Consider the following 27371-nt stretch of genomic DNA (forward strand, 5'->3'; position numbering starts at 1 on the left):
TGGTTTTATGACATGATAAGTATTGATTAAAAATAGTGTTTTGTATATATAAGACCGTGTTCAATATTTTATAGATACGATCAAAGTATCTACTTATTAAAGGAAATTCTCTAAAAACAGTTGTATTTTCTAAAAAATCACCGGTAACAAAAGAAATACCCGAACGGTCTCGACACAATATTTTATGTAAATGTGTAATGAATAAAAAACTAATACGTAGTTAATTACCGAGTAGAAATGTGTAATTTGTGAGTGTAAACTCAGATTAAGTTCCCTCGACGACTCGTGCTTATACTCGCTCATCTCAAAGCGAGTATAAACACGAGCCGCACGTGAATGCATCACACAAATATAACAGTGTGTACTAGTATCTACAAAAATAAATATGTTATCTGATATTTTTAATACAGTTTCAGTTTTTTGAATATCGATATTCTCTCATCGTCTAGCGATTGTTCGCGATATATTGAACGCAGAGAACGTGTTGTGTGCGAATCAACAATTATTTGCGTCATGGGCATCTTCAGATCACACGAAATTCCTTCATCAGATTGCATATTTCGAATAAAATATGCACAAGAAGTTGTCACAAGGCCAAATTTAAATTATCAACTGACATTTCTTGGTGGAACTGCATTTCATAAAAACATATAAAACACTAACATTACAACTTTTACTCTTCTTTATTTTTTCCAGAGACCGGGTTTCGACGTTACCTACATCGTCATCGATGAGGTTGGTAACAGGAAGGTGCTTATATGTGTTTTTGTCCCTTACCAAGATACACCAATTTCAAAAAATATATAAGAAAAATCTACTTTACATAAGTAAAAATAGCAACATAATTTATTATAGTACCAAACGGTATGTAATTTTAAATATTTAAAGATATATATATATATATATATATATATATATATATATATATATATATATATATATATATATATATATATATATATATATATATATGTATATATATATATATATGTATATATATATATTTATATATATATATAATATATATATATATATATATATATATATATATATATGTATATATATATATATATATATATATATATATATATATATATATATATATATATATATATATATATATGTATATATATATATATACATATATATATATATATATATGTATATATATATATATATATATATATATATATATATATATATATATATATATATATATATATATATATATATGTATATAATATATTTATATATATATATATATATATATATATATATATATATATATAATATATATATATATATATATATATATATATATATATATTATATATATATATATATATATATATATATATATATATATATATATATACATATATGTATATATATATATATATATATATATATATATATATATATATATATATATATATATATATGTATATGTATACATATAATAATATTCTTTTAAAAATGCGCAAGGAAACATGTCTGGACCTCTAGCGCGGCCGTTCGCGTTCTGAGTATGAACGACTGAGATCTCAGCCTAAGATTATGGATTAATGTAATGATAGTATATAAAATGTATAAAAAAAAAAGTAAGATGGTATGGACATGTGGAGCGAATGGATAACGAGAGAATGACTAAGAAAATATGTGTGGCGAATGTGAGCGGGAAAACAGAACGAGGACGACCGAAAAAGACTTGGCACGATCAGATAAATCAGAACCTAAAATCTGGTGGTGTCATTAGTCTGCGTAATCGGAGGGCATGTATGACTAGATGTATGGATGTAAAGGAGGCGAGGAGTATATGTCAGGACAGAATAATGTGGCGTTCAATCATTTCTGCCTATCCCTGCGGAGAAACGCGTGATGGTAGTAGTAGTAGAAATAAAAAGTAAGATTGAGGTAAGTCTACTTTAGAAGTCTTAATAAAAAGTATGAAACATAGAAAGAAAGACGAGAAAATTATGATGTTGTATATTTTCTGGATAATGTATTTCTCACTTCTAAACGATTCCGATTTTTATGATCCACGAACCATTGATCCAAACTACTAAAAATATTTTTTTAGGACATCAATAAATTATTTATTGGCAAAAGTTTAATGGTCAATAAAAAAACGAAAACGACGAGATTATAATTTGGCACATAAGTTGGTTTAAAAACAACTTGGTCTTGTTGATTTTCCTTTTAGTGCATCTCATAAACCTTCCTCCTTTAGATATTCACGTACTCGCTTGTACGAGTATATTTATTTGAAGTCTGCGCAGAGCACTTAATGAGATGAGTAAGATATTTACACTCCAATCACGCGCTAGGCGTCACTCGCTTTTAATAATTATGAACACAAAGAGAAATGTAATATAATACGCTTATCATATTACAGAAATATTGTTGAAACGATATCTTACATTTAAAAAAATATCCTAATTTTACTTTTCGTTCTCATCTATAAAAAATGAAAGGCATATTGACCAATATTACTGTTAAGGGGTAACATCTGGATGACTAAGTATGCAAACGGATGCGTTATAAGCCGGTCATGTTTCTGCGCACGATTGAATATATATGTAAATATATATATATATATATATATATATATATATATATATATATATATATATATATATATATATATATATATATATATATATATATATATATATATATATATATACATATATATATATATATATATATATATATATATATATATATATATATATATATATATATATATATATATATATATATATATATATATATATATATATGTGTGTATATATATATACAAATCTCGATTATATTCAATTTTAGGAGTTATTTTTGATATTATTTTTTGACATCTTAACAAAATCCGAACATTTACAGGGCTACTATTGAATAATTATACATGTACATTGGAATTTTACTTTTTTGTAGAATTTATAAGTCAAATATTTTATTTTATTATTTTTTAATTCCTTACCTTTCCATAACTCTTTTTTTTCAAAGCCATATTTATTTCGAAGTGTCACTTTTTAAAAGAAAAACAAAAACGGTATTTTAAGCAAAAATTCAAATACGTCAAATGTCATATGGGTTTATAGAAAATGTATTTTCATCGTATATTGGGGCTCAAGTACAAAATCCTTTGTTCTTTTAAAATCTATATCAATATTTTGCATGTATATTACATACATTTGTAATACCATTTTCAGACAAGCCTTGGCATTTTCAGATTCGTGTTTGATAGAGCATACAGGTGTGAAAAAAGATTGAAAATCAGGTCATGTTCATGACTTAACTGGTAACAGTATAATAGCGATCGACTTTATTTGTATAACGATCGTGTTAAAGGTATAAGCGCTAATGTGTTCCCGTTCGAAATGGGCTGTTTCGGTCGCCAATAGTATTTTGTGGACTCGTAGTAACTCGTGTAAAAATAACTACATTCAATAACAAGATACAATGTCGCACGTCGGAGAGAGCAAACAGCTGAGCTGGTGCTTTGAAGGAAGCTGGCTTTATTTCAAGAACCGAAACGTGTTTTAAAATCGCAGGAAATTCAAACACGGTTGAATAAAATAAATACAGGTTGTCACAAAATAAATGACCCTATCGGAAGGTGTTATATTTTTTACAAATGGCGTCGTTCGTCAATCATAGTTGACATTTGTAAACTAGATAGCTGCAGTATACAAACAGATTGATAAACTGGCGGCAGCCACTTGACTAATATCATCTTTTCACTTTACAAAAAATGTGTAGGTCTAAATAAAGATTTCCAATACTCAAAATTATTTATTTTTATTTAGTTAAAAAGTTATTAAAAAACAAAATTGGATGATCAATGTCATATATCAAACATCGTTGGTTTTCAGTCGTGCATGTTTTCGAAAAAAGTATTGTTTATTTTTTTTTAATAAACTTAATATTTTTCATCCAGATTTGTGAACAAGTATTTGTTCACACTCAAAATGTTCTTAACCCCTCACTTCCCTTGAATCTTTTGTGATTCAACCTTTAACCTGGGGATTTCGTATTTATATACCGGCTATTTTTAATAGAAATTAAAACGATGTCAGAGAATACAGCAAAAAAAAAATACACGTCGAAATATTAAAAGGTTTCTAGAATAAATTTGCCTACCTTTGATAAAAAAATTTAAAAAAAACTAGAACGGATAAAATAAAAACTCATTGTCATGTTATACAAAACAGGGTTCTACACCGTATTATTAAAGGCATTACTACGATAATTGAGGAAAAACTAGAGAGATAGAAAACATGTTTAATGAAAACACAAATGCTGTCTGGGTTTTACCTGTTAAAAGGTAAAACCCAGACAGCATTTGTGGAATACAATCTGGGCAAAGAAAAAAAAAGAATAAGCCAGATTTAAAAGATTTGTTGTAGTTAGAACATCACAGAAAACACCTACTCGTATTTAATGGAATCTATCACCTGAACAACGGATCGAATGAATGTGACCTATGAAACGAAAAATACGCATTAAAAGATCCGATGTTTGCTAATCATTATAGTTTCGCTGAAATTATAAATATGCAATTATTTCTTCGTATAGCTGATTGAAATTAAAAAAAAAAACATATTGATATTATTTTTATATTTTATTGCAGTATGCGAATAAGTATAATAAAGATAATACAAAAGGATCGTAAACTGTAAGCGTGCTTATGTCGGTATTCGGTAACGATGTTAAAATTGGCGCTTAAAACGGAAAGTACATTAAAAAAATCAGACCGATCTTCACTCATCGTTTTTCTAATTCATTTAAGTGCCTCAAGATACAAACGCCAGAAAACTCGCGTGGAACGTAAAAGCCATCGTAAAACAAAACGATTTTTTCAAAGATAATTTGCATCCGTACCTACCTGTGCAATCTTTCACGAAACTTTAAGTCAATTCAAGATTAACGCGTGACAAAACTTTAATTTGATCAGAATTTATGTAAAGTGTCTAAATGTGAAGTAACATCGTACTAAATCGTGCGTAATAAATATGTTACTATATTTATTATTTGGATCTTTTTTAGAAGACGAATAAGACGAATAAATTAACTATGTGACAATTCTTGATTGATACAAGATTTTGAAATCATTATACTTATTTATTGTATTGTTTTTAAGGATCAACCGTATTCATTTCTTATGTATTATACGCATTCACTATCATTTTTAAGATATATGTACATACTGAATTTGCAATTAATCATTGTACATAATACGTACATACATACTACCCTTATCCGCACCCGATGGTGCATAGGGCACTGCATGATATAAACGAAGTGTTAACTTGTGCGGTAGCCGAGCGTGCTCACCATTACACTATGGAGGCGGACATACATAATAGGCAAAGAGAATTTCTGAGGCAACTAATAACATTATTTAAAAAAATACATATCTACATATTAGAGTAATCATTTATTTACTTTTTTTCGATTCCATTAAAAAATATTATTTTATTATATATAGTAAACAAATAAATGTTTCAATAAAAAATTATAAGAATATATTTTTTGAAGAAAAATGCAGAATAGTCGATTGTTGTTGAATATGTCTAACAACCTTGGGTCAAATAACGGTCTTCGACATGTGCGCTAAAGCACACGCGAAAAGTAACGTACCGATACAAACATCTCATTATAATATATAATTATAATCCCTCTCTCACACAAATGTTGGCTAAATTTATAAATATTATTTGAGTTAACAAGCTAAAAATGTCCTCGATTAAATCCTTTTTGGGTAAATTTCAAATACGTTTACGCAATTACGCGAAAATGTTACGGATACGTTCTGAGAAATTATAATAGCGTGATACTGATCGCAAAATTTCGATAAAACGACGTGGACCATGATTTTTGTAATCGTTACAATTAAACATTAAGGCCCAGTATTCGTTCAGTCGTAACTTAATTTTCTCTAAAACCAGGCAACGTTTTAAGTCATTGGATTTTTATTAAAACATCTAATATATAATACATTTAAAAAAAATAGGGCGTGAACAGGCATCTGACCTCTCCGGTGGTGTCCGGTGGAATGAATTCTGTGTTTGCAAATATCCTCTTAAGTCAGACGGGCACACGATAATAAAACATCCCGATCGAAGGAACAAGGGAAACAAGAAGAAAATAATATCATCTAAAAAAAATTTTGACATATCGCTCACTCCTTTCAAGAACGTCATAAATCAAAAATCGTCAATTTCCAGTTGTGCGTGTTTTCGGAATGCCCAGAAAATGTACTTTATACCAGCAAAAGTGGCATATTTTTAACTTAATATTTACCCGCTATAGGGCAGAAAGTGTTGTTTTTTGCATTTTGAGGAAAATGTATTGTTTAATAATTTTTTTAATTATACTAAATATTTTTCAAATGGAGAAAAACGCTTCAGGTTTAACCTTAAAAGATCTGTTGCACAGTAAAAAGATCAAAAAGTGGCTTGATATTTATTCTTAATATATTGTATTATATTTTTAAACATTAAAAACGTTCTCCTGAAAAATCAAGTTTTTTGATTTATGACGTTCTTGAAAGGAGTGAGCGATATGTATTTAGACATATTCTTTTCATAGGAAAAGTGCACATAATAAATTCAAGGTGACTCTATTCAAAAGAATGTAAATAATAATAAAAAATCTATGTATGTAGGTACTAAAAGTAGTGGTAAAAATATTTTATCAATTCAAATTGCGTATAGTACCTAATGATGAACATGTAAACGAGTAAAATATCCGCATACAATTATTTACATAAACCAATTACGTACAATAAATTATTGGCTCTATTTTGCTGTACACAAACAAACGAGTAAATTAGCTAATTGAAAGTTAGTTTTAAACTAAATTGAACGTTTTTCAAATTATTAAGATTTTACGATTATTTGTAAAAAGTAAGGTGCAATGAATAATTGTTTTTTTTAAATATTATTTTTGAAGTATAATATGATGCTTTAATTTCATTAATTGATTAGGCAAATTATAGTAATACATATGCATTTTAATTTAAGTTTTACTTGGTAAATTCCACTATTTCTTAAAATATATCGTGACAAGTGCTTCGATGCATTCCGCATAATTTTCATACGGTGTTTGAAAATAAACTTTAAAGACTAAAAAGTTAAGCTAGCATAGCAATACCGCAGGCCAAGTGCTCGACTCCTGGTTTTTGGATAGGAGCCTTCCGGTCTGACCGGAAATTTGGCAAGATAACAATTTCGGTCGGTTACCATTACCAACATTTCCTGTCGAACTATAATAAAATATTGATATAATTTTATTAAAACGAAATAATTCGCAACTCTTAAGGAAGACCTTAATGCTGTTTTATGGCCGAAATTAAAACGTACTATATGTTGAAGGTAAGGCAAAAATTTAAGACCAAGCTGATAATTTATTATTTTACTATGTTTACGTTTAATTATTTATAGAACCTACCATGATGAGGAAACAAGACATGATAATTCGTTGTCATAAAAATAAAAGTCAATGGAAAAATATATAAACCAATAAACATTTAAACACTACGAATATGTATTATTTAAATATTAAATTGAAAAACCGATGTAATAATTAAATATGTTTTATAAAGAATGTTGTTTAAAAAATTGATAAACAAAAATTGTCAAAAGATGCAAAACACCATCGTTTGGAGAGAGAAAAATCTCTATAATTCTGTAATCCCTGTAATGCTTAGAGGTCGGACCACAACACCACCAAGGTTTGGGATAAATAGATAATATAATTGCATCCACAATATCATCGGTGCAATATCATATTGCTAACTAAAGTAACTAGACAAGTTCCATCTGGGTATTGATTGGTCTTCAATATGCAGAATAAAAGTTATATTTATGCTTGAATCTAAAATAATGCCACGTCTGGCAGATTGCCAAAAATTACGCGTATTTTTGGACTACGGCGTCTTAACGCACGTTAATTTTAAATATCAACATTAAAACGTGACAGAAAAAACATGTTGCTTTTTTTATTTTAAAGTTCAGGGTAGTGACTACAGGAAAAAATCTGGCGCCTAAAAACAGGGTCTATGTTGAAAAAGTCACGTTAACAATTTTGATTAACAGTTGACTGAAGTTTGTTTCAATTAACATTTATAGAAACATCAATAAGCCTGAGTTACACTCTATACCTTATCACAAAAGTCACTTTCTCAACATATCCATATTCATATAATAAAGGAACAACTATATGGCTTTCTGTATTTTATTTTACTGGCCAAATACCCGGTTACTGGACAAATTAAATAAAAGTGATAAGAAAATGTGAAATAAGTGAAAGGACAATACAGTCATTTTATTTTATTTTATTTTATTTTCTTATTTATTTATTTTATTTATTCGGGAATTGTACAGTTTACATATAAAAAAATGTAATAAAACATTAGTTACATTAACAATAATAAACATTACATTACATTGACAAAAAATAGTTACGTTAAAAAAAAGCCAATTAAACAATTCCACAATTATGTAATAAAACTAATAAAAAAACTATTAAAAATATTTTTACATATAAAATGCAGTTCCACCAAGGAACGTCAGTTCAAAACTCAAATATAATATCTTTGTGTCGCGATCAAGGAGGATTAAAAACAATAATAATAATAAATGAAGAAAAAAACAAGGATTAATGTTTTCAAACATATTTTGGTACTTTATCACAGCTATGACCTAGCCTAGTCTATTCGTTATTTATATATACGAGTAGGTATATTTGTCTTTGATTAATGCTGCCGGATTATCCATACTCCTAAAACATTTAATTATCGACTTTATTTACGATACACAAAATACCGGGAATAGTCTTCGAACGAATGTTTCCAATAAGTAGTCCTGGATCACGTTTTATGTCGCAAGTTTGTATACTCAATATATACAGAGGGAATTCAAGTCGCAACTGAGTTCGACTCATTTTGTATTCGCCTCAATACTGGTGGCAAAACGTGACTGTCCGCAGTAATTTGTGGATGAAAACAGCATTCAAATGAAAATTAGATATCTTAACAATAATAAAGTACGAATAATAACTCATTTTCAGTAATTTCATCACCACGAGTTTCATTGCATATTATTACTCGTGTCTGTCATAACACCCCTTCCTTAAATCTACTACCTCCCCCCTTCAATTCCTTTAATTTTCCTTGTGTCCATCGATTGAAAGTTTCAAAATTAAAATATTCGTTTATATTTTAACCACTCACACTTTTTTGCTCCTATATGCACAAGCCTTGACTTTATTTACTTATTTGTTTTACATAGCCATTTAACCAAAAAAGTGCCTTATCGGTGAACAAAATTTTGCGTTGAAAAAGAGGATCAAGCTGAATATTATTTTTGGCCCATTCACCGAACCTACGACGCCCATAATGGTCATTCAGCATATTCATGGTGAAATGGCAAAATGTACCGACTACAAATCAACCGTCGACTGTAAAATTGACAGTCTGTAGAAACAATGTTGCAGGTTTAAAAACAATACCTCTAAAAAAACACCAATATATGTTACACTTCAGTGTCGTTTCTTTTTTTTCTGTGTCAGTGTACTTTTAATTATTCTCGGGTCAAGTATTATAGTTATCATGAAGACGCAAACACTTAGAACGGCCACATACATGCATACAATATTATATCACAAAAAATTTCCTGCTAGCTGTATCCAGCCACGCGTTGTTGTGGCTCAGTCTGGATAAACGGAAAAGAAAAAAAAGGACATACATCTAATATAATAAAACAACAATAGTATAGTTTTTTCCACTTTTTTTATTTGACCAGTGACCGGATTTCGTCGTTACCGATATCATCGGTCTGATGACGGTCACAGGTCAAATATAATCAAATTTGAAAAAAAAATAGTTGTTATTTTATTACATAAAATGCAGTTTCACCAAGAAACTTCAGTTTAAAACTTAAATCTAATACATATCTGATATGTATCTATTCACAATGCTTGTGAAGGAAAATATTAAAAATCTATCAAAAACAACGAAAAATCTAAGTGACAGCAGATGTCAAGAAGCGAGCTGTCCGACATGAGCAATGTTGAGTATTTCGCGTGTTGCTGTTACATTCAATAGATGGCGCTGCTATTGCGGTAAAAAAGTATTAAAAAAAAACATATTTTTAAATGTCATCGTTTACATGTTTACTTACACATTTTTTACACAGATATTAAAACGCGCCTATTAAAATGCAATATTGTGTCAAAATTTCTAACGATTACATAGTTACATATTTTACATATTTATTTATATAGATGAATACAAAACTTAGCTCCGAAAGATTGACCTGGTTAGACAAGCGATATTTACCATAGAATTAAAAATTTAAAAGGCAGGAATATTTCCATTTCTGGGTCAGACGAGTATATTTCCATTGTCTTATTTGGAACTAAATGAGTATTTAAGAATATTAAGTGTGATTATAGTAAATTAGATGGATTATGTTTGTTTACTACAGACACTGACTTGCTCTCAGGCGAGATGACGAGGAGATACCCTATGCTAATTATTGTTCAAAGCCTCAGAGGTTTATGGCGAAGAAAAGATAGAACGTTATCAACGTAGTGTAAACAACTTGAATTTTACTTCAGTGCTTACATTTGTAGCGACTTCGGTATTCTGAAACCAGTAAACGATCTGTTTTGTCAAGAAAAAAAATTACAAAAAAGAAAGTATTTTTTACCGACTGAGTAAAAGTTAACTCGTTATCTTTCGTTCGGAATAGGGCCCCGGGCTTTATTAATATTCGTTATCGAAAAAAAAAAACTGGAAAGATATATTTTTCAATATTAAAATGAATTTTTTTACTATTACACATCAGACCTATTTCTTTGCACGAGTCGACATAATTTTAATTTTTTCTTCGACTTAATAAAATATTTTTTAACAGTCGGGAAAAATAGATTCATATTTATTTAACATAAAATGAATTATAACTGAATATATTCAAAATAATAATAAATAAATAAATAATACTTTGGAATGGCGATATTTTTACAATTAAGGGATACTATCTTAACGTCCTCTGTATTCCATTATAGTCTATAATTCACAATGATTTTATGGAATTTGAATTGAATTTATGGAATGATTATTCATTCCATAAAAACTATATGATAGAAACTAAATATTTAAATTTGTTTCAATTTTGTAAAAAAAAAACGTATTAAAAAAACATATCTAAGTAACTTCTTACTTAAATTTATAACTTAATATACTTGTAGTTAACTTATTTTCATTTTCTCTTTTGTTTTTTTTTCTGTTAAGATCAAATATTTGTATATTAGAACTTTAAATGTCTTTATATTTTTGATATCCATTGTATTCTTTCCAGTATCCATTATTATAACCTAAAATAAAATGTTTACCCACACACAGGCCATGCCTTTGTGGGATCGTTTTTTTGTATTAATATTATAATAAAATATTTTTGCACTTGTACTGTTATATTAAATAGTGAAATGCAAAAAACAAAACTAACAGGCCTAACTATACTCTGATTGAGTGACCGGACCTCAATTGTGTCGCCTACTTTCAAAATCCGCCAGATCCAATTTTATAAGATTTAAAAATATATACTCTATCGGAATGCCAATTGTGGGTTTTATTCTTTAAAATATTTGTTTACTTGAAAACCCTGTTGAAGATACTTAAAAACAGCGTTGTATTTCAAATTCCGCTATAATAATGGAACTTGCCTTCTGACCCATATCGGCCAATCAGAGAGCGGGGATAGGTCAAAAATTAAGATGACGTCATTATCGGTTTGTGTCTCGTGTTTTTTTTTTAATACTGAATTAAAATCTTTAAAAAATGTAACCTTACTCTATTTCATAATAGTTTATCTAAAAATAGACAAATCTTTTGAACATAATTGTTACTTGGATAATTTTGCATTTTTTGGAAAATCGACTTACATGGATCTGGCGGATTTTGAAAGTAGGGGACACAATTAAAATTAAACCTCTATCACGAAAGCTGACCCGTTGGTCCGATCTTACGAACGAATCATTTGTTGATTCGGACACTGACTCGGATATTTAGATTTTTGAAGGAAAAAGAACTCAATTTGTTGACCATTTCGCACTGTCAATGTAATCGATGCGATTTGTAGTCAAACGATTTAGTATATTCTGATATGGTCGTTGATATTTTCACAATGGTAAATTACAATTCAACAGTGTGAATAAAATAATAAAAATGATATTATCAAGAAATAATCCACTTTGAATAAGAAGCTAGCTAATATAAACAGTGACCATAGTGTAATGTCTTCCGACAACATTTGAAATGTAAATTATCATTCTGCCGACATGACGCCATCCGCGCTGACATTGAGCGCCCTCCGCGCGCCGGTCCTGGAACCCTGGCGAGCACGTAATACAGTAACCCCCCCTATAACGTACACTCGTATAAGGTTTTCCCCTATAACGTGTGCAGATTTCTATAATGATGGTCCCCCGTATAACGCAGTAGGTCCGTACATTCGGTCAAGTCATTACCGTTACTTAATGTAAATGTAAAAATATTAACCCTTTGCACTCGAAAGTTATTTGGTATGTGCATACGCGTACTCAATTGAATTCCGAGACTTATTAGTATTTAATTGTACTTATATGATTCTGGTTTAATTGTATTAAAAAGAAAATAAACACACATTAAAAATATTGAGTATTAGGGCTTTATTTTCTTGGCGCCATAGCAGCGGCACTTGAGTAATACGGCAAAACCAGGCACGCCGCTTCTATGGCGGTATTCGAGTGCTAAGGGTTTTAACACTCTATAACGTTCTACTTGATAACGCGGAACCTATTTCAACGTTATAGGAAGGTTTACTGTATTCTCATACCTAGCTACTGGGCGAATATACTGTATCTACAGTCGATAACGTATAAACTTGATTGTCGACAACAACAAAAAGATTCATGAAAGATCACGATGCAAAAACGAAACGAAAAAATATACATATTTCGCGGAGGTAAGGCCGCAGTGTATAAACCGCGTCATTTGTTTTTTTCTCAATATATCATTCAATATTTTAATCCCCTGACTACCAGGACACAATTTGTATGTTGTTTACAAACTTGTTATCTGAAAAACATCAATTACGGTTGAACATAAACTAACTTGACAGGCGCTGTGGCGTAGTTGGGTAGACGCTCAGCTGCGAAACTGGCGTTGCGGGTTCGATTTTCGCCAAGTGCAAAATAAATTCGAGAAAGATTTATTTTCAATTGGTCTGGTCATTTGTTATATGTACTTGATCGTGGCAAGTTTTCCTCGGCCTTCCTGTGCTTCTATTACCAACCACATTCGCTTGATAAATTTGTTATACTATCCTTTCTTCACTTATTCTATTCATATGCCTAAACTATATCTACACACCTTTTATAATGTTATCGATAATGCTTATTTCAGCCTTTCATTCCTTCTTATATCACCATTCAAATATCTTTTAAACAACGGTAGAATATTTGTTGATATCTCAACATACACATTTTCTGATTGAGATGAAAATACGGAAGTCTAAGTACTTACATGGCTTACGATATGTCATTGCCTGGTATAAGTTATCACTTTATATTGAATATAATTATTTCAAGGAACTTGTGCATATTGACAGTGTAAAACTTACACAAGCAAGTAACAGTGCCCTTGCTATTACTGCTATACTCCTTTTATACTCATACAGTACCTACTATTCCACCCTCATTTTCTTTCCAAATAGCAGTAATGTCCTTCAAAGTTGGTTCTTCATTTAGGTCATCTGCATCCCATTAAAAATATCTAACTCCTTTATTTAAAAATCTGGAGCGTGGGACTGATCACCCTGCTTTCAAGTAGCGGAAGATCAAGCTGACACTACATAGATCTGATACGGTGCTCTATGCACCATTTTGGTGCGGACAAAGGTCAAAATTAAGAACATTTACCATTCTACCCACGATTGACAAGCCTAAAACATAAATTTTCTAATTGATTTAATCAGTTTAAGTTTATTCAGAGTGAAACAAAAACTGGCCGCACTACAATTTCCCGAGATCTATTCCTAGGTGAATTTAAGAGGATAAAACAGATCGCCTTAGTTTAATGTATGTAGTTTATGAGGAAAAAAACGAGCTTCAATAATTTTATCAGGATGGGTATACTTACAACAGACGATATGGTTTTGCCTAAAATATTTTTTACAACATTTTGCGAGTGTTTGAGCTTCCCTCATTCCACCATAGATATCCTAGGTGAAGTCTCGCACACTGTGTTTCGAGTTTGATCAATACGAGTATATCTAGAAGTTTCAAGAATTTGAGTAGTGTGGTTGTCAATCGTGAGTAGAATTGGTGTAAAGTGATCACTTAAACCAGCCTATGTCGGCCGTAAGCTCTGTTAATACCCTGTATTCTTCTTCATCTATGTTGAGATGTCAAAAAATTATGTAAAAATATATTTTGGTAAAAGTATATTGCTATAATGCAAAACCGATCAATGATATTGATTATCTCTAGGATGCGTAAAATATTCCTCTAGCGACCTTCTACCAGCTACCGAGCGATATGAAAATAAAACAAAACAGGCTGCCATAATCACCAAATACGTAAGTTGGTAAATTTGTCTAACTCATCCCATCGTGGAATCTAGTCACAAGACGCTCTGCGATTCCCGCGAGCAAACAACTCGGTACGCTGATAAATAATTACTCAAACCACGATTTTCCGTGAATCACCACTGAAAAACAACATAGCAGCCATATTGTTTGCCCAACGGTATCGGTATAGAAACGATCATTAACAACTTTTATAACCAGGATCATGTCGCATTATTTAAATTTTAATATGTACTGGTTTATCAATAGCAACAGGTGCGGGCAGTAGAAATAGAGAAAAGGGATGACGACTTCGGCTGTCCAAACTCAAAACACAGTAAAGGACATTTTGTTGTAGTTCATTTTTTTGCATTTTTGGAGTAAGTAGATTCTACTTAGTCCAAAAATGCGAAAAAAACGTACAACAAAAAATGTCCCTTACTGTGTTTTAAGTTTGGACAGCCGACTTGGGAACAAGCTAATTGCGAAGTACGTACAAAATGTTGGTGTTTTGATCAAAGACGTTTGCGAGATTTTTCACACAACCAACTTTTTTAAACACAGATTTTTTAACAAAGTGTTTTGATCACCTAATATAGAAAAGAACCAGCAATATTAGCATATAAGCATTGTTTTACAATACTCTTTGTGCTCAAATTGTTAAATGCAAACGAATAACTCATTTTTGGAGAATGATGTCGTCAAATCAAATCACTAGCGAGAAGATTTTTGTTAAATATGTAGAATAGCGTTTTTTAAAAGTAATTTTTGTCATGACAATGCCTAAGATGAATAAATATTTTAATTAATTAATTTTGCAGTCACTTTGTTGTAGGTATCTATCCATTTTTAAATAAAGTTTTATTTAGTAAACACCACTTTTTCTTAAACTCTATTGTGACGCGTGTATTAAAAAAAATAGATAAATATTAGAAACCGCTCCTACCCCTACCTATTCAAACTTCAACGTCCCAAGGACACAACTCGAAAATTCATACATGGCTTCACATACCGTGTTTGAAAATGATGCGGAATGCATCGAAACACGTGTCACAATAGATTACAAGAAAAAGTAGTATTTACTAAGTAAAAATATGTTTATACCATGTATTATTTTATTCCGGCTCAACACAGGCTATGTCTAAGATGCCAAAATGCAGATAAATTATAAGTATGTACATTTATATGATATAAAATAAATAAATGAATTATTAGAAAGAGATGTTACCTTAGTGCAGAAAGCGCAGCCGCAGTGGTGGATGGCGCTCGCGTGCCGGCGGGGCACCTCCTCCAGGCAGAGCTTGCACAGCAGGGCGGGCTCGGCGGGCTCGGCGGGCTCGGCGGGCCCGGCGGGCTCGGGGGGCTCGCCGGGCACGGCCACGAAGCCGGACGCGGCCAGCGAGTAGCGCGAGCCGCCGGCCGCCAGCGACAGCAGGCTGGAGCAGCGCGAGCACACGCGCAGCCGGTTGACGGGCCGCTGCGGCTCCGCGCCGCCCAGCGCCGCCATGGTCTCGCACTTGCGCAGCAGCGGCGCGCCCGTCTCCTCCAGCAGCGTGGCGGCCGAGCGCGCCAGCCCGCCGCGCCGCAGCGGGATGACGGCGGCCGACAGGCGCGGCAGCACGTTGAGGCTGAGCGCGCTGGCGGACAGGCGCGGCGAGGCGAGCGGCCGCGCGCGCTTCCGCGCCTCCGCGCGCCGCCGCGCCCCGCCGCCGCCATCCGGGCTCGCGCTGCCGGCTGCGGCAGCCACTGTCGACAATGCGGGCGTTTTCTGCAACAGGATACCGTCTTAGGGTGAGGCCCCGTCAGTGCGATGCGCTGCGTTGCGTCGTCGCAGCATCCACCGCATAGGGTCGACGCGGTGTTAATTTGATTATTAATCGTGTGATTGCAAGGCGATCAGAATCTGGATTCACGGATTTAGGCATGGAATTAAGAAGACGTAAATGGCGCTGCAACGACGCAACGCAGCGCATTACACTAACGGGGCCTCACCCTTATGACGCTTTCAAAGCGTGGAAAGAACCGAGTCTAATGGTTTACACCAGGCTAAGGAAGGCCATCAAAGAGAAAATATGAGATACAGCTCCTCCGCTACAATGCACCGGTGCACAAGTGCACAGATGCGATTGGCGTATGTTGTTCGTGGTAAATCAATTTCGTGGAAATCAATTAATACGGTCCTAGTCCAGACCTGGCACCGAGATTTTTGTTTGTTATCTAAGGTAGATAACAAAAAAAAGTGCTTATCTGAAATAGAATAAGGATATAACACTCTCCTTATCATTCATCGTTCACATTGTGTAATACCACTTTGATAAACACTATTTCGTGACTACCGGTTTGGGAATAATCATTCCATCATCAGGTCATTAATTTTTTTTATTATGGACTGACATTTATACCAAAAATAAACTTTAGAAAGAGAAAAAGAAGAATGGTAAGGAGAGAATTATGCATATTAAAATAGAATAAGGAAAAGCTGAATGCGTTCGAGATGTGGACCTATAGAAGAATACTAGGGATATCCCAGAGAGACCACATCACGATCGACGAGATACTACGAATAATCGGAGAAAGAAGGCACCTACTGGCGACTATCTCGATGAGACGCGCCAAATGGATCGGACAAATGTTGCGACAGGAGGGTTTCATGCTCCTGATAATAGAGGGAACAAACGCCAGAGGACGCCCGTTGACGAGGAATAAGAGTATCGCGAACTGCTTACCAACTTGCAGACGTTTTCTCAACATATCTGATTTACTACTAGTACTAATTTACGACTTAGGTAAACTGTAATTAAATCGAGAAACTGTCAAATATATTTTTTAAAATAACACAATGTTATTATCTCGTGCAAAAACAAAAAAAAAGTATTTCGGCTCAACACAGGCTATGAGATATGAGGCCTAAAGAGTAAAAATACAGATAATTAACATTACGAGGTTTGTTCAAAAGAAAATGTGAATTTCGTTTTTTTTAAGTATTTAGATATTTATACATCAGTATCCATTTTCTCCCCTTCAACGATATCCCCCTCAGATATAATACACTTCTTCCAATCCTCGAAGCACTTCTGGAATGCGCTTTTCGGAATGGCCATCAGCTCGTTCTGCGATTCTGATGAATGAACAGGCCTCGTAAAAGCATGTGTATTTGAAAAATAAATGAAATAAATAAAAAATAATAATATAATGTTTAAGCAAATGGGATCGATACTCACATCAGTCAGGGTTTTGTCGGTGGGGAAATGTTCGTCCTCCGCGAGGGTGCCGTATCCCGCGTACCAAGTGCGGCACAGTCTGCCCCCGGCGCGCTCAGCCGCCCATGGCGGCGCCCAGCCCCCCGGCGGCGAGCTGCGGCAGCGCGCGCCCCGCGCTCCCGAGGGCCCGGCGCGCTGGCGCAGCTGCACGGGCGCGGGTTCGCTCTCCCGGGACGAGTCCGACGCTCGAAGCCTGGACTTGAGCCCCGAGAATAACTTGATCCCCGAACGGCGCTTCTTGTCACTTTCCGCGGAACACGCGGTCTCGCCGGCCGGAGCGGGCTTCGCGCGGAGTTTGAATATCTCGCGATCTTTCCTAGCGATCGCGCTCGCGAACCGATCCTCTACGATTTTGGCTACGATGTCGCCGTCACATCGCTGGTCGAAGGAGTAAGACTTTTTAACTTTGTCGAGCACACAGTGCGCGTCGAATATTTTGCGCTGCGGGAAGTCGAGCGAGCGCCGGTGGAGCGGCGGACGAGCGGCGGAGTCGGGGGAGTCAGAGGCAGCGGGCGAGGCCGCGCGCGCGTCTGTCCGCTTCATGGCGGCGGCTGGCCACGGCCGAGGAGACGGGCCGGCTGCTCACGGGCCGGGGCTGGGCCTGCTGCTGCAGCGTGCCGAGGGAGGCGGGCAGGGACGGAGGCGGCGGAAACGCCTGAAACGCAATCGCGAGCGTCCATGTATTATATTACCATTCACTATTACATTATATTAGGAACGAGTTCCAAGGCGGATCACCAGGATAAATGACACCTTAACGCTTCCCACGAACAAACTCTAAACAGAGTTCCTATATTTATCGTTCACCTATATTGGTCAACGATGAATATGTGGATTTTGACTGTGTTTGTGTATGTTCTACTCGTAATTGTCAGCGCTACATTAAAACTCGCCATTTATACCGTGGTGTGTCCCTTATTTCATACAATTCGTCTTTGACTTGAGCTTTGATCTTTCCCTTTTCCTACCTTCCATCCCTCTTTCGGGTATTTTCACAAATTTACAAATGTGGTATTTTGTAACTGGAATAGTACAAGTACTTGTGTAACTCGTATATGTGAATGACATGATTTATGTAACTTGTATTCTGTAAAATTCCCAAATAAAAAAATTTAAAAAAACTACCTTGTATTGCCCTGCCCTACTATCCGTAAGACCAAATCATTAAGTAAATACCCTTTTTTATGAGAAATATTGTTTACCATAGTAAAAAGAGCGTACTATTTTGTAAGTGGGTTTAGTCGTGCAACACATTTAATACAATTTGAACTATTAGGGTGAAATAAAATATAACCCTTTTTCTTTATAATTTATTGAAACAAAAAACAAACATTTGGAGTATAGTATGTAAAATTCTTGTACACTTTAGAGTGACTTGTGTTTTAAAAAAAATAGGAATCAAGTTGTGGTAATCTTCTAACCCTTATCCGCATCCCAATGGTGCATAGGGCACTGCCTCGTATAGAAGCAGTGTTATCTTGATCGTTAAATACACGAAGGAAAGGTGATCAGCCTTCCGCTTCAGGTACCAGTCCAGGATCATATTAAATAAATATTAGACTGAAAAATCACTAATATTCATTTTGACCCTCTTGGGAATCGAACCCGGGACCTCCAGCATGGTAGCCTAACGCGCCAACCACTACACTATGGAGGCGGACTACACTATGGGGCAGATAGGTAATAGCGTGTGATAATAGCAAAGAGAGCCGGTTAGACATTAGTGAGCGTTCCGGTGGTGTATAGTGAAAGATTGTCGCCAGACAGCGGCCATTGTCACGACAGATAAAATTCTCTGACGGGCAATTCGAATCTTTTTCGTAATAAATATTTAAAATGAGCCTGCAATGATAGCTCGATTTGATGACGGAGTCAAAACACTTTTACCATCCAGATTATAATTGATTCACCCACGTGATTTGATATTTCTGAATACATAAAATACTATTTCTTAATATGGCTAATTTTATTAATTTTAATAGACAAAAAATACAGTAGAACGTGTTGTTTTTTATTTCATAAAATTTTTCAAGGAAAACGTATCTCACAATTTCAATAAATATGAATTAAGATTTATATCAAAACCTTATCAGACAGGATATATACTATAATAAAACAATACGTGTTTTTTTAAGACTAATAAAATTTTATAGTATCGCAATATTTTTACTATCATATTATAGATACTATATATAATATATAACATCTTAATATAACATTATAAAATACATCTATGTAAATTATGTATTTGAGGATTTGAATTTTTAACCCTTAATAACTGAACAGTCGTCGGGCGCACTACGCAATTACAAACGTGAAACTTATCAAAAGTATTTATTAAAAATAGAAACCGGTTACATGGCACATAAGTTTGGTTTATTAGGAATGAATGTAAGAGACATTTAACAATAAATCACTATTCCGCACAGCTACTACACATTATGTCAATATTGTGCGATCCACAAATGGCATTGTATCTTCAAATATAGTTTGGTTTTCTAGGGTTAAAATGACTAGATGTAATGAGGATAATAAATATAAATGCATATATATATTTTTTTTAACTTACCATCCTAAATGATCCAAAGGAAAATCCACCGAATGAAATATTTGAACCTGAAAAAAAAAACATTTATGAAAAAAACAAATAAATTTAATACATATTAATATCCATGATATATCCATGAAACAAATGAGTATATGAAAACTAAATACTGCAAACTCCAAATTAATTGTATTAATCTGGAATTGGATGGCAAGAATAATGATTAAAACTGATTAAAAAATATTCCGAAAACGATAAATATTTTCTTACAATACTCTTCTCTATTAAGGCCCAGTATTCGTTAAAACGTAACTTAATTTTCTCTAAATCCAGGTAACATACATTTTACGTAATTTATTTTATTTTTAAAATACCATTTTAACATTGAAAAAATAAGTTTCTCTTCGCAATAATTATATGGTTTAGAAAAGAAAAGAATTTTTAAAAGGAAAGGACTTAAAAAAACTATCAGAATATTACTTCTATATACTTAAGTATATTTTATTTATTGTTTCGTCATTTACTTTGTGGTAAGACATGTTAAAATTATTAAATTAAGCAATTGTTTTTTTACCACTTGAGTTTGTATATGACTACTAGTTTCGGTAGCTAAGCTTCTATCTTCAGGTCTGAATAATAACTAAAACGGTGGTCTACGGTGGAATAATAATAATAAATCTTTATTCCAGCTTGACTAAGTGGTGGGTGCAATACTTTGTCAGCCATATATGTTTTACAACATTTTTTTATAAAATGAAATTAAAAATAATAAACAAATAAAAATAAAAATAATAAAAAGAAACGGTGAAAGAAAAAAAATTGGAATGAATTGTGTTTGCGAATATCCCCTTCATATGGTGCTAAAATCAATAATATTTTTCTATTAATTAATAAAAGTTAAAGATATTCGGTCCTTAAATAAAGTAGGCACCTGAAAAATATTCTATTGGAAATCGATCCGTTGGCTTTCGACACCTTCGCATGCGGTACAAAGTTTAAAAATAGAAAAGTACAAGATAAAATATGTTCCTAATTGCTATTATACAATTTTACAACGATACAACTCCATCTTTGCTACGGTCCATTGTGAATCCAAGTTTATGATTATTATTTGGACTTGAGCCTCCAATGATAGAGCGACGATCAGAGCTCGCCGCTAGTCGCGAACGCTACATAAAGGAAAACCACTCAGGATTAAGGTCCAAATTTCGAACATATCGTGTCCTACTTACTAAGGTCATTAAACTGCTTACTTAAAGAAATGCATGAAAAGTTGCAAAACATAATATCAACCCGTCTTGACGGCCTGAATAAATTCAGCTAGGTCAAGATTATTTTGATTAACCAACGCATAGATTGCCAAATTGTATTTATTAAGAATTTAATGCTTTATTTTTTTATAAAACCAAAGTGAATTTTATCATTTAAATGTTACACTAGAGATTCGAGATATATTTAGAAAATACAAGAAAATATCGTCAATTCACACACATGATTATTTGGTATAAGAGCACGTATGCGAATATATAACGTATACATAGTTGGAACACGTGAGACGTTTGTAGAACTCACATAATATGACCCATGTGGTATACGAGTACGTATGCATGTATACATATAACTCATGGGTCGATAGTGTGTGCATAGATGCACACAAAATATGACCCATGTAGTGTGCGAGTACATACATACAACTCTCGGGTTTTTTGTGTGGGCAAAAATGCACACACAATATGACCCATGTGGTGTGCGAGTACGTGCGCATACATACACATAACTCACGGATTAATTTTGTGGGCATAGATGCACGCGCAACATGACCCATGTGGTGTACGAGAACGTGTGTATATATACATACAACTCGCGGGTTGATTGTGTGGGCATAGATGCACATTGCACACACACACACACGTGTGTGTGTGTGTGTGTGTGTGTGTGTGTGTGTGTGTGCGTGTGTGCGTGCGTGCGTGCGCGTGCGTATGTGTGTGCGTGTAAATGTATTTACTTTTGTTATTCTTAGATTATTATATTAAATTCAAGAGTGAATAAAATATACCGAGTACATAATTGACCGCAAATACAAAGAAAATATAATCAAAACAGGATAATGAAACCGCTAGATAAGCATATTTTTTACGAAAATATATTATGAAGTCACAGAACGAAGGTTACTTTGTTTATTAGCAACAGGGCCTAACTAACTCTAACCTAACTGTTATTTATGTAGTTTTCTTAAAACAAAAAACATATTTATCTCGTGTATGTTGTCGGAAATCGCCCTTACTGCTCTGCACCTGCTCTCTAAGTCTGCACCGTACTTGACTTCTTATAAGGAACCGGACACCCCAATTTATTTTATTTTTAATTAGGGTAGACTGGGTACGGTTGAAACAAAGGACGGTTGAAACAGAGCAAATATCTTGCAAACCGTATGCGGTAGGGTGAAGGGTCCAAGAGACGAACAAAGCGGACAACAAGTTCAAACACTAATATCAGTGTTGCATCGCTCGCCGCACGGTGCAGTTGCTTGTAGGAGGTCTTATTGTATTTTGATAACCAAAAGTAAGTATTTTTGTTCCGAGAATTTTCCTTTTATTACGGTTTCTATTGAAACGATATTATTGAGTATGATTTCGTGTTTGAAATGAAGCTTGTAGAACACGATATAGTGATTAGTTTTAATGTGCCATTATTGTTAACATTACTATTTTCTGTTTTCCACCTAAAGGAGGGGTTGGGGACGGTTGATACATTTTTTGTGGGTACGGTTGAAACAACATATTTTTTCAGTTTTCCTGTTTTCTTGATGCCGAGAGTACGCGCAAGAAAGGCTTCGAGAGGGGAGGTCGACTTGTCGAGGTATACATACGCTTATGAGGAGGTTAAAGCAGGAGATTCACTGCGAAAAGCGGCGGAGAAGCATGGATTAAACCACTGTTCGCTCATTATATATATACGAAAGCGAGATGCATCTGGTGAAGAAGAAAATGGGATATGAACCCCATAACGAAGTTTTTAATAAAGAGCAGGAGCAGGAGCTTGCAAAATACTTGCTACTAAAAAAAAACAGAGAAAGAAGAGATAAGAAAGGAACATGAAATAAGGTTGAAACGGATGAAAACTAAGTAAGTTAAGAAAAGATTGGATGGAGGAAAAAGTAGAAGGATCGTTAAAGGAAAAATAATCATAATACGCAACAGGAATCATCATCAGAAGAGGACGAGTGCTATTGTCTTGTTTGTCTGTCACTGTATTCAGAGAGCAAATCCGGTGAAAAGTGGATACAGTGCACCACTTGTAAACTGTGGACTCAAGAAGACTGCACAAAAGGTGGTCTTAGCTATGTTTGCCACAATTGCGACTCGGAATGATCCCAAAGCTAGATTTTCGCTTGATTTATGACTAATCAAAATGAAAGAAGTGTTTCCTTTTAGTTTATTCACAGATTATTTTCGTTCGATTTGTTTTTTTTTTTAAATGCCATTGTTTTTAGTTGTTTTTGTTCATTACATATCTGTAGACTGATTAATATTGTCATGCGGTGCCATAATTATTTATAAAACAAACATAAATAATGAATAAAACGTCTTACAATATTAAATATTGATTTATTTGCGTGTGTTTCAACTGACCCCAATCACTGTTTCAACTGCCCCTGGTATGGGGACGGTTGAAACAAATCGGATATATTTTTTAAATTTGATCTGCCACTAAAAATAACACACCGGGTACTGAAATAATAATTCCCATTAGTAGACAGAAACACACTCTTGTATTTAATGCATCTTCATCATCGCTTGACTTGTTAAGAACAATTCTATGGACAATATAAGCAAAATTGTTTCAACCGTACCCAGTCTACCCTATACATAGCCTACTACTACAAACTTTAAACAATTTTGTATAAAAATGGGAAAGAGGTCCCTGACTATTGAAATTACTTCCTTTCCAAATCAGGGTATATAATTTGAATATTTCCTTAGTTTTGATTTTTTACATCTAAAAATAGATGAAGAAACGGTCTTAAGTCCTGTAAATGCTCGACTTCCATATTCTTCTTCATATATGTTGAGATGTCAAATAAAAAAAAATAACTCGTAATTGGAGATAATCCAGATTTATGAAAAAGTATTTGGACACACTCAAAATGTTGAAATAAATTTACTGGTCAATTTATAAACTTTAAAAAAATAAAATGATATTTTCTAGCGTTTTTCAAGTACTTATCTGAATACAATCCAGGATTCGGAGCTCACACATGAAAGAGTTTCTGTTTAATAAAAAAACTCATCCCACCATAGATTGATGTCACTAGATGAAGAAACGGTCATAAGCCCTGAAAATGCTCGACTTCCAAATTCTTCTTCATCTATGTTGAGATGTCAAAAAAATGTATAAAAAAATAACTCCTAATTGGAGATAATCCAGATTTATGAAAAAGTATTTAGACACACTCAAAATTATGAAATAAATTTAATGGTCAATTTATAAACTTTAAAAAAATAAAATGATATTTTCAAGCGTTTCTCAAGTACTTATCTAAATATAATCCAGGATTCGGAGCTTACACATGAAAGAGTTTCTGTTTAATAAAAAAAACCTCATCCCACCATAGATGTCTCTGGTGAAGTCTATTGAATTCAAGGACTATGTTTCGAGATTAATCAATATATCTACAAGTTCCAATAATTTGAGTAGTATGGTTGTCAATCATGGGTAGAATTGGTGAATGTTGCACTGTGTAAAGTGTATATTTAAACCAGCCTATGACGGTCGTAAGCCCTGTAAATGTGCAGACTTCCATATTCTTCTTCACCTATGCTGAAATGTCAAAAATTAATGTAAAAAATAACTTCTAATTGGAGATAATCCAGATTTGTGAACAAGTATTTGGACACACTCAAAATGTTGTCCTTAGTTTTGATTTAACTATGGATACTGTTAGACAAATTTCACATAAGTATATGAATTGGTATGTGGCCCGAGTGAGTAAAAAAATAACTAGACAACAAAATATTTTAAAGCAGTGCCAAATAGTGCTATGTAAATATGTACTTGGCGCACAGCGTACTGTTAACACAGGACAATAACGTACCAACCGTAAATGGATGAAAAAAAATCACTTAAGAATGCAAGAATTTCGCATAAAAAGCATTGGTAATCGGAACTATAAAAATAATACGTAATAAATAAGCCGGCTTCGATTGGGTTTACTTTACAGGAGAGAGAACAAATGTAATGATGTAAAGTGGACTTTAAGTCAATTACAGAAATACAAACTTCATTGTGTTTAAACTCTGATACGTATGACATAACATGACGTTTTTATCGTGAAAATATTTGAATAATTGTGTTATTATTTTTTTTTTGTAATTACGAGTTATGTATGTAGTACATATCGCTCACTCCTTTCAAGAACGTCATAAATAAAAAATCATCAATTTTCAGTTGCGCATGTTTTCAGTTGTGCATGTTTTCGGAATGCACAGAAAATGCACTATATCCCAGCAAAAGAGGCATATTTTTCAATTAATATTTACCCGCTACAGGGCAGAAAGTGTTGTTTTTGCATTTTGAAGAAAATATATTGTTTAATTATTTTATTAAATAAAGTAAATATTTTTCAAATGGAGAAAAAACCTTCAGGTTTTTTTTATATTTATTTTTAATATATTGTATTATATTTTTAAGCTTTAAAAACGTTCTCCTGAAAAATCATGTTTTTTGATTTATGACGTTCTTGAAAGGAGTGAGCGATATGTGTTGTCTACTTTTGAAATAATCACATCCAATTTTAAAAGATTTTAAAATATATACTCTATCGGAATGCCAATTGTGGCCTTATTGTTTAAAATATTTATTTACTTGAAAACCCTGCTAAAAAAACTTATAAACAGCGTTGTATTTCAAATTCCGCTATATTCATAAAACTTGCCTTCTGACTTATATCGGCCAATCAGAGAGCGGGGATAGGTCAAAAATTAAGATGACGTCATAATCGGTTTGTGTCTCGTGTTTTTTTTTAATACTGAATAATTTTCTAAAAAAATGGGAAAATTCTCTATTTTATCTAGTATTTTATCTAAAAAAAATCTTTTAAACATGAATGTTACCCGGAGAATCCCTGAACTAATCCCTGAATCGCAGGACTGATCACTTTGCCTTCATGTAAGGATCAAGATAACACCGCGTCGATACGATGCAGTGCCCTATGCACCATTGGGTGCGATAAGGGTTAAAAGAAGAAGATTATTCATACATGAACTACAAGTCTATGATTTTTTTCACATATTTATAAAATTGTGTGGAGAAAAATTGTATTTTGAATATAAGCGAATAAAAGATTGGATGACTGGAGCCAGCTTTCACCCGGCAATAAATTAGTGTTTTGTGTAAATAAAATCTTCCGTGGCAATGGCCGTGAGAGCTTTCGAATTTACCATTCAATAATACATAATTTGCCGTATTAATAAATCCATCATTATTAGCTCAGACGAGAAAACAAAAATGATTTATTACAGTATTACAAGATATGATGTATCATTAATATTATTTTATATTTCGTCGCTATGCTGACGTTACGAACGAGGCTGCATTGACTGCTCCACAAATATATGATAGAAGATGCAATTTCGAGGGTGACAAATACGGAAAACCATAAATACATTAAAAATAAATATCTGGGCCATCCATTGTTGGTAGATGGGGAAGAGTTTGAGTGACGACCAATAGCAGGACAAAGAAACGTGGATCATCAACCAGCGCAAGGCAGACGATGTCGCCAAGATTCCCGGGAAAAGGTATCTGAAGAAGGCCCAGAATGACCCGCAATGAAGGGGACCATCATCCAGCAGTGGAGAGAGAGAGATTGAGAGAGACAACACAGGAGTAACGATAAGTGTACCAATGGCAGTAATTAGTGAAATATTTTTTTATTAGATATACATTGCATAG

General features: G+C 33.4%; 1 protein-coding gene and 1 long non-coding RNA gene across 4 annotated transcripts in view; one reads left to right on the forward strand and one right to left on the reverse strand.

Annotated features, from left to right (window-relative positions):
- Positions 1-27371, reverse strand: part of LOC148313444 (uncharacterized) — a 79235-nt gene that overhangs the window by 39318 nt on the left and 12546 nt on the right. For all 3 annotated transcript variants that reach the window (XM_088262118.1, XM_088262107.1, XM_088262128.1), the window contains exons 2-4: positions 20442-20488; positions 17834-18527; positions 15841-16380 (exon numbers count right to left, since the gene is read on the reverse strand). In XM_088262118.1, coding sequence (XP_088118244.1) covers positions 15841-16380; positions 17834-18415 — 1122 coding nt within the window. In that variant the 5' untranslated portion in view covers positions 18416-18527; positions 20442-20488. The remainder of the gene's footprint in view (positions 1-15840; positions 16381-17833; positions 18528-20441; positions 20489-27371) is intronic.
- On the forward strand, positions 22912-24018 carry LOC148313445 (uncharacterized). The gene is made up of 2 exons (XR_015837769.1): positions 22912-22979; positions 23208-24018. It is a non-coding gene; the product is annotated as an uncharacterized LOC148313445 (long non-coding RNA).

The sequence above is a fragment of the Brachycentrus maculatus genome, unplaced genomic scaffold, assembly GCF_059751285.1.
Source record: "Brachycentrus maculatus isolate JH-2025_06_01 unplaced genomic scaffold, ASM5975128v1 h1tg000011l, whole genome shotgun sequence".
Taxonomy (NCBI): domain Eukaryota; kingdom Metazoa; phylum Arthropoda; class Insecta; order Trichoptera; family Brachycentridae; genus Brachycentrus; species Brachycentrus maculatus.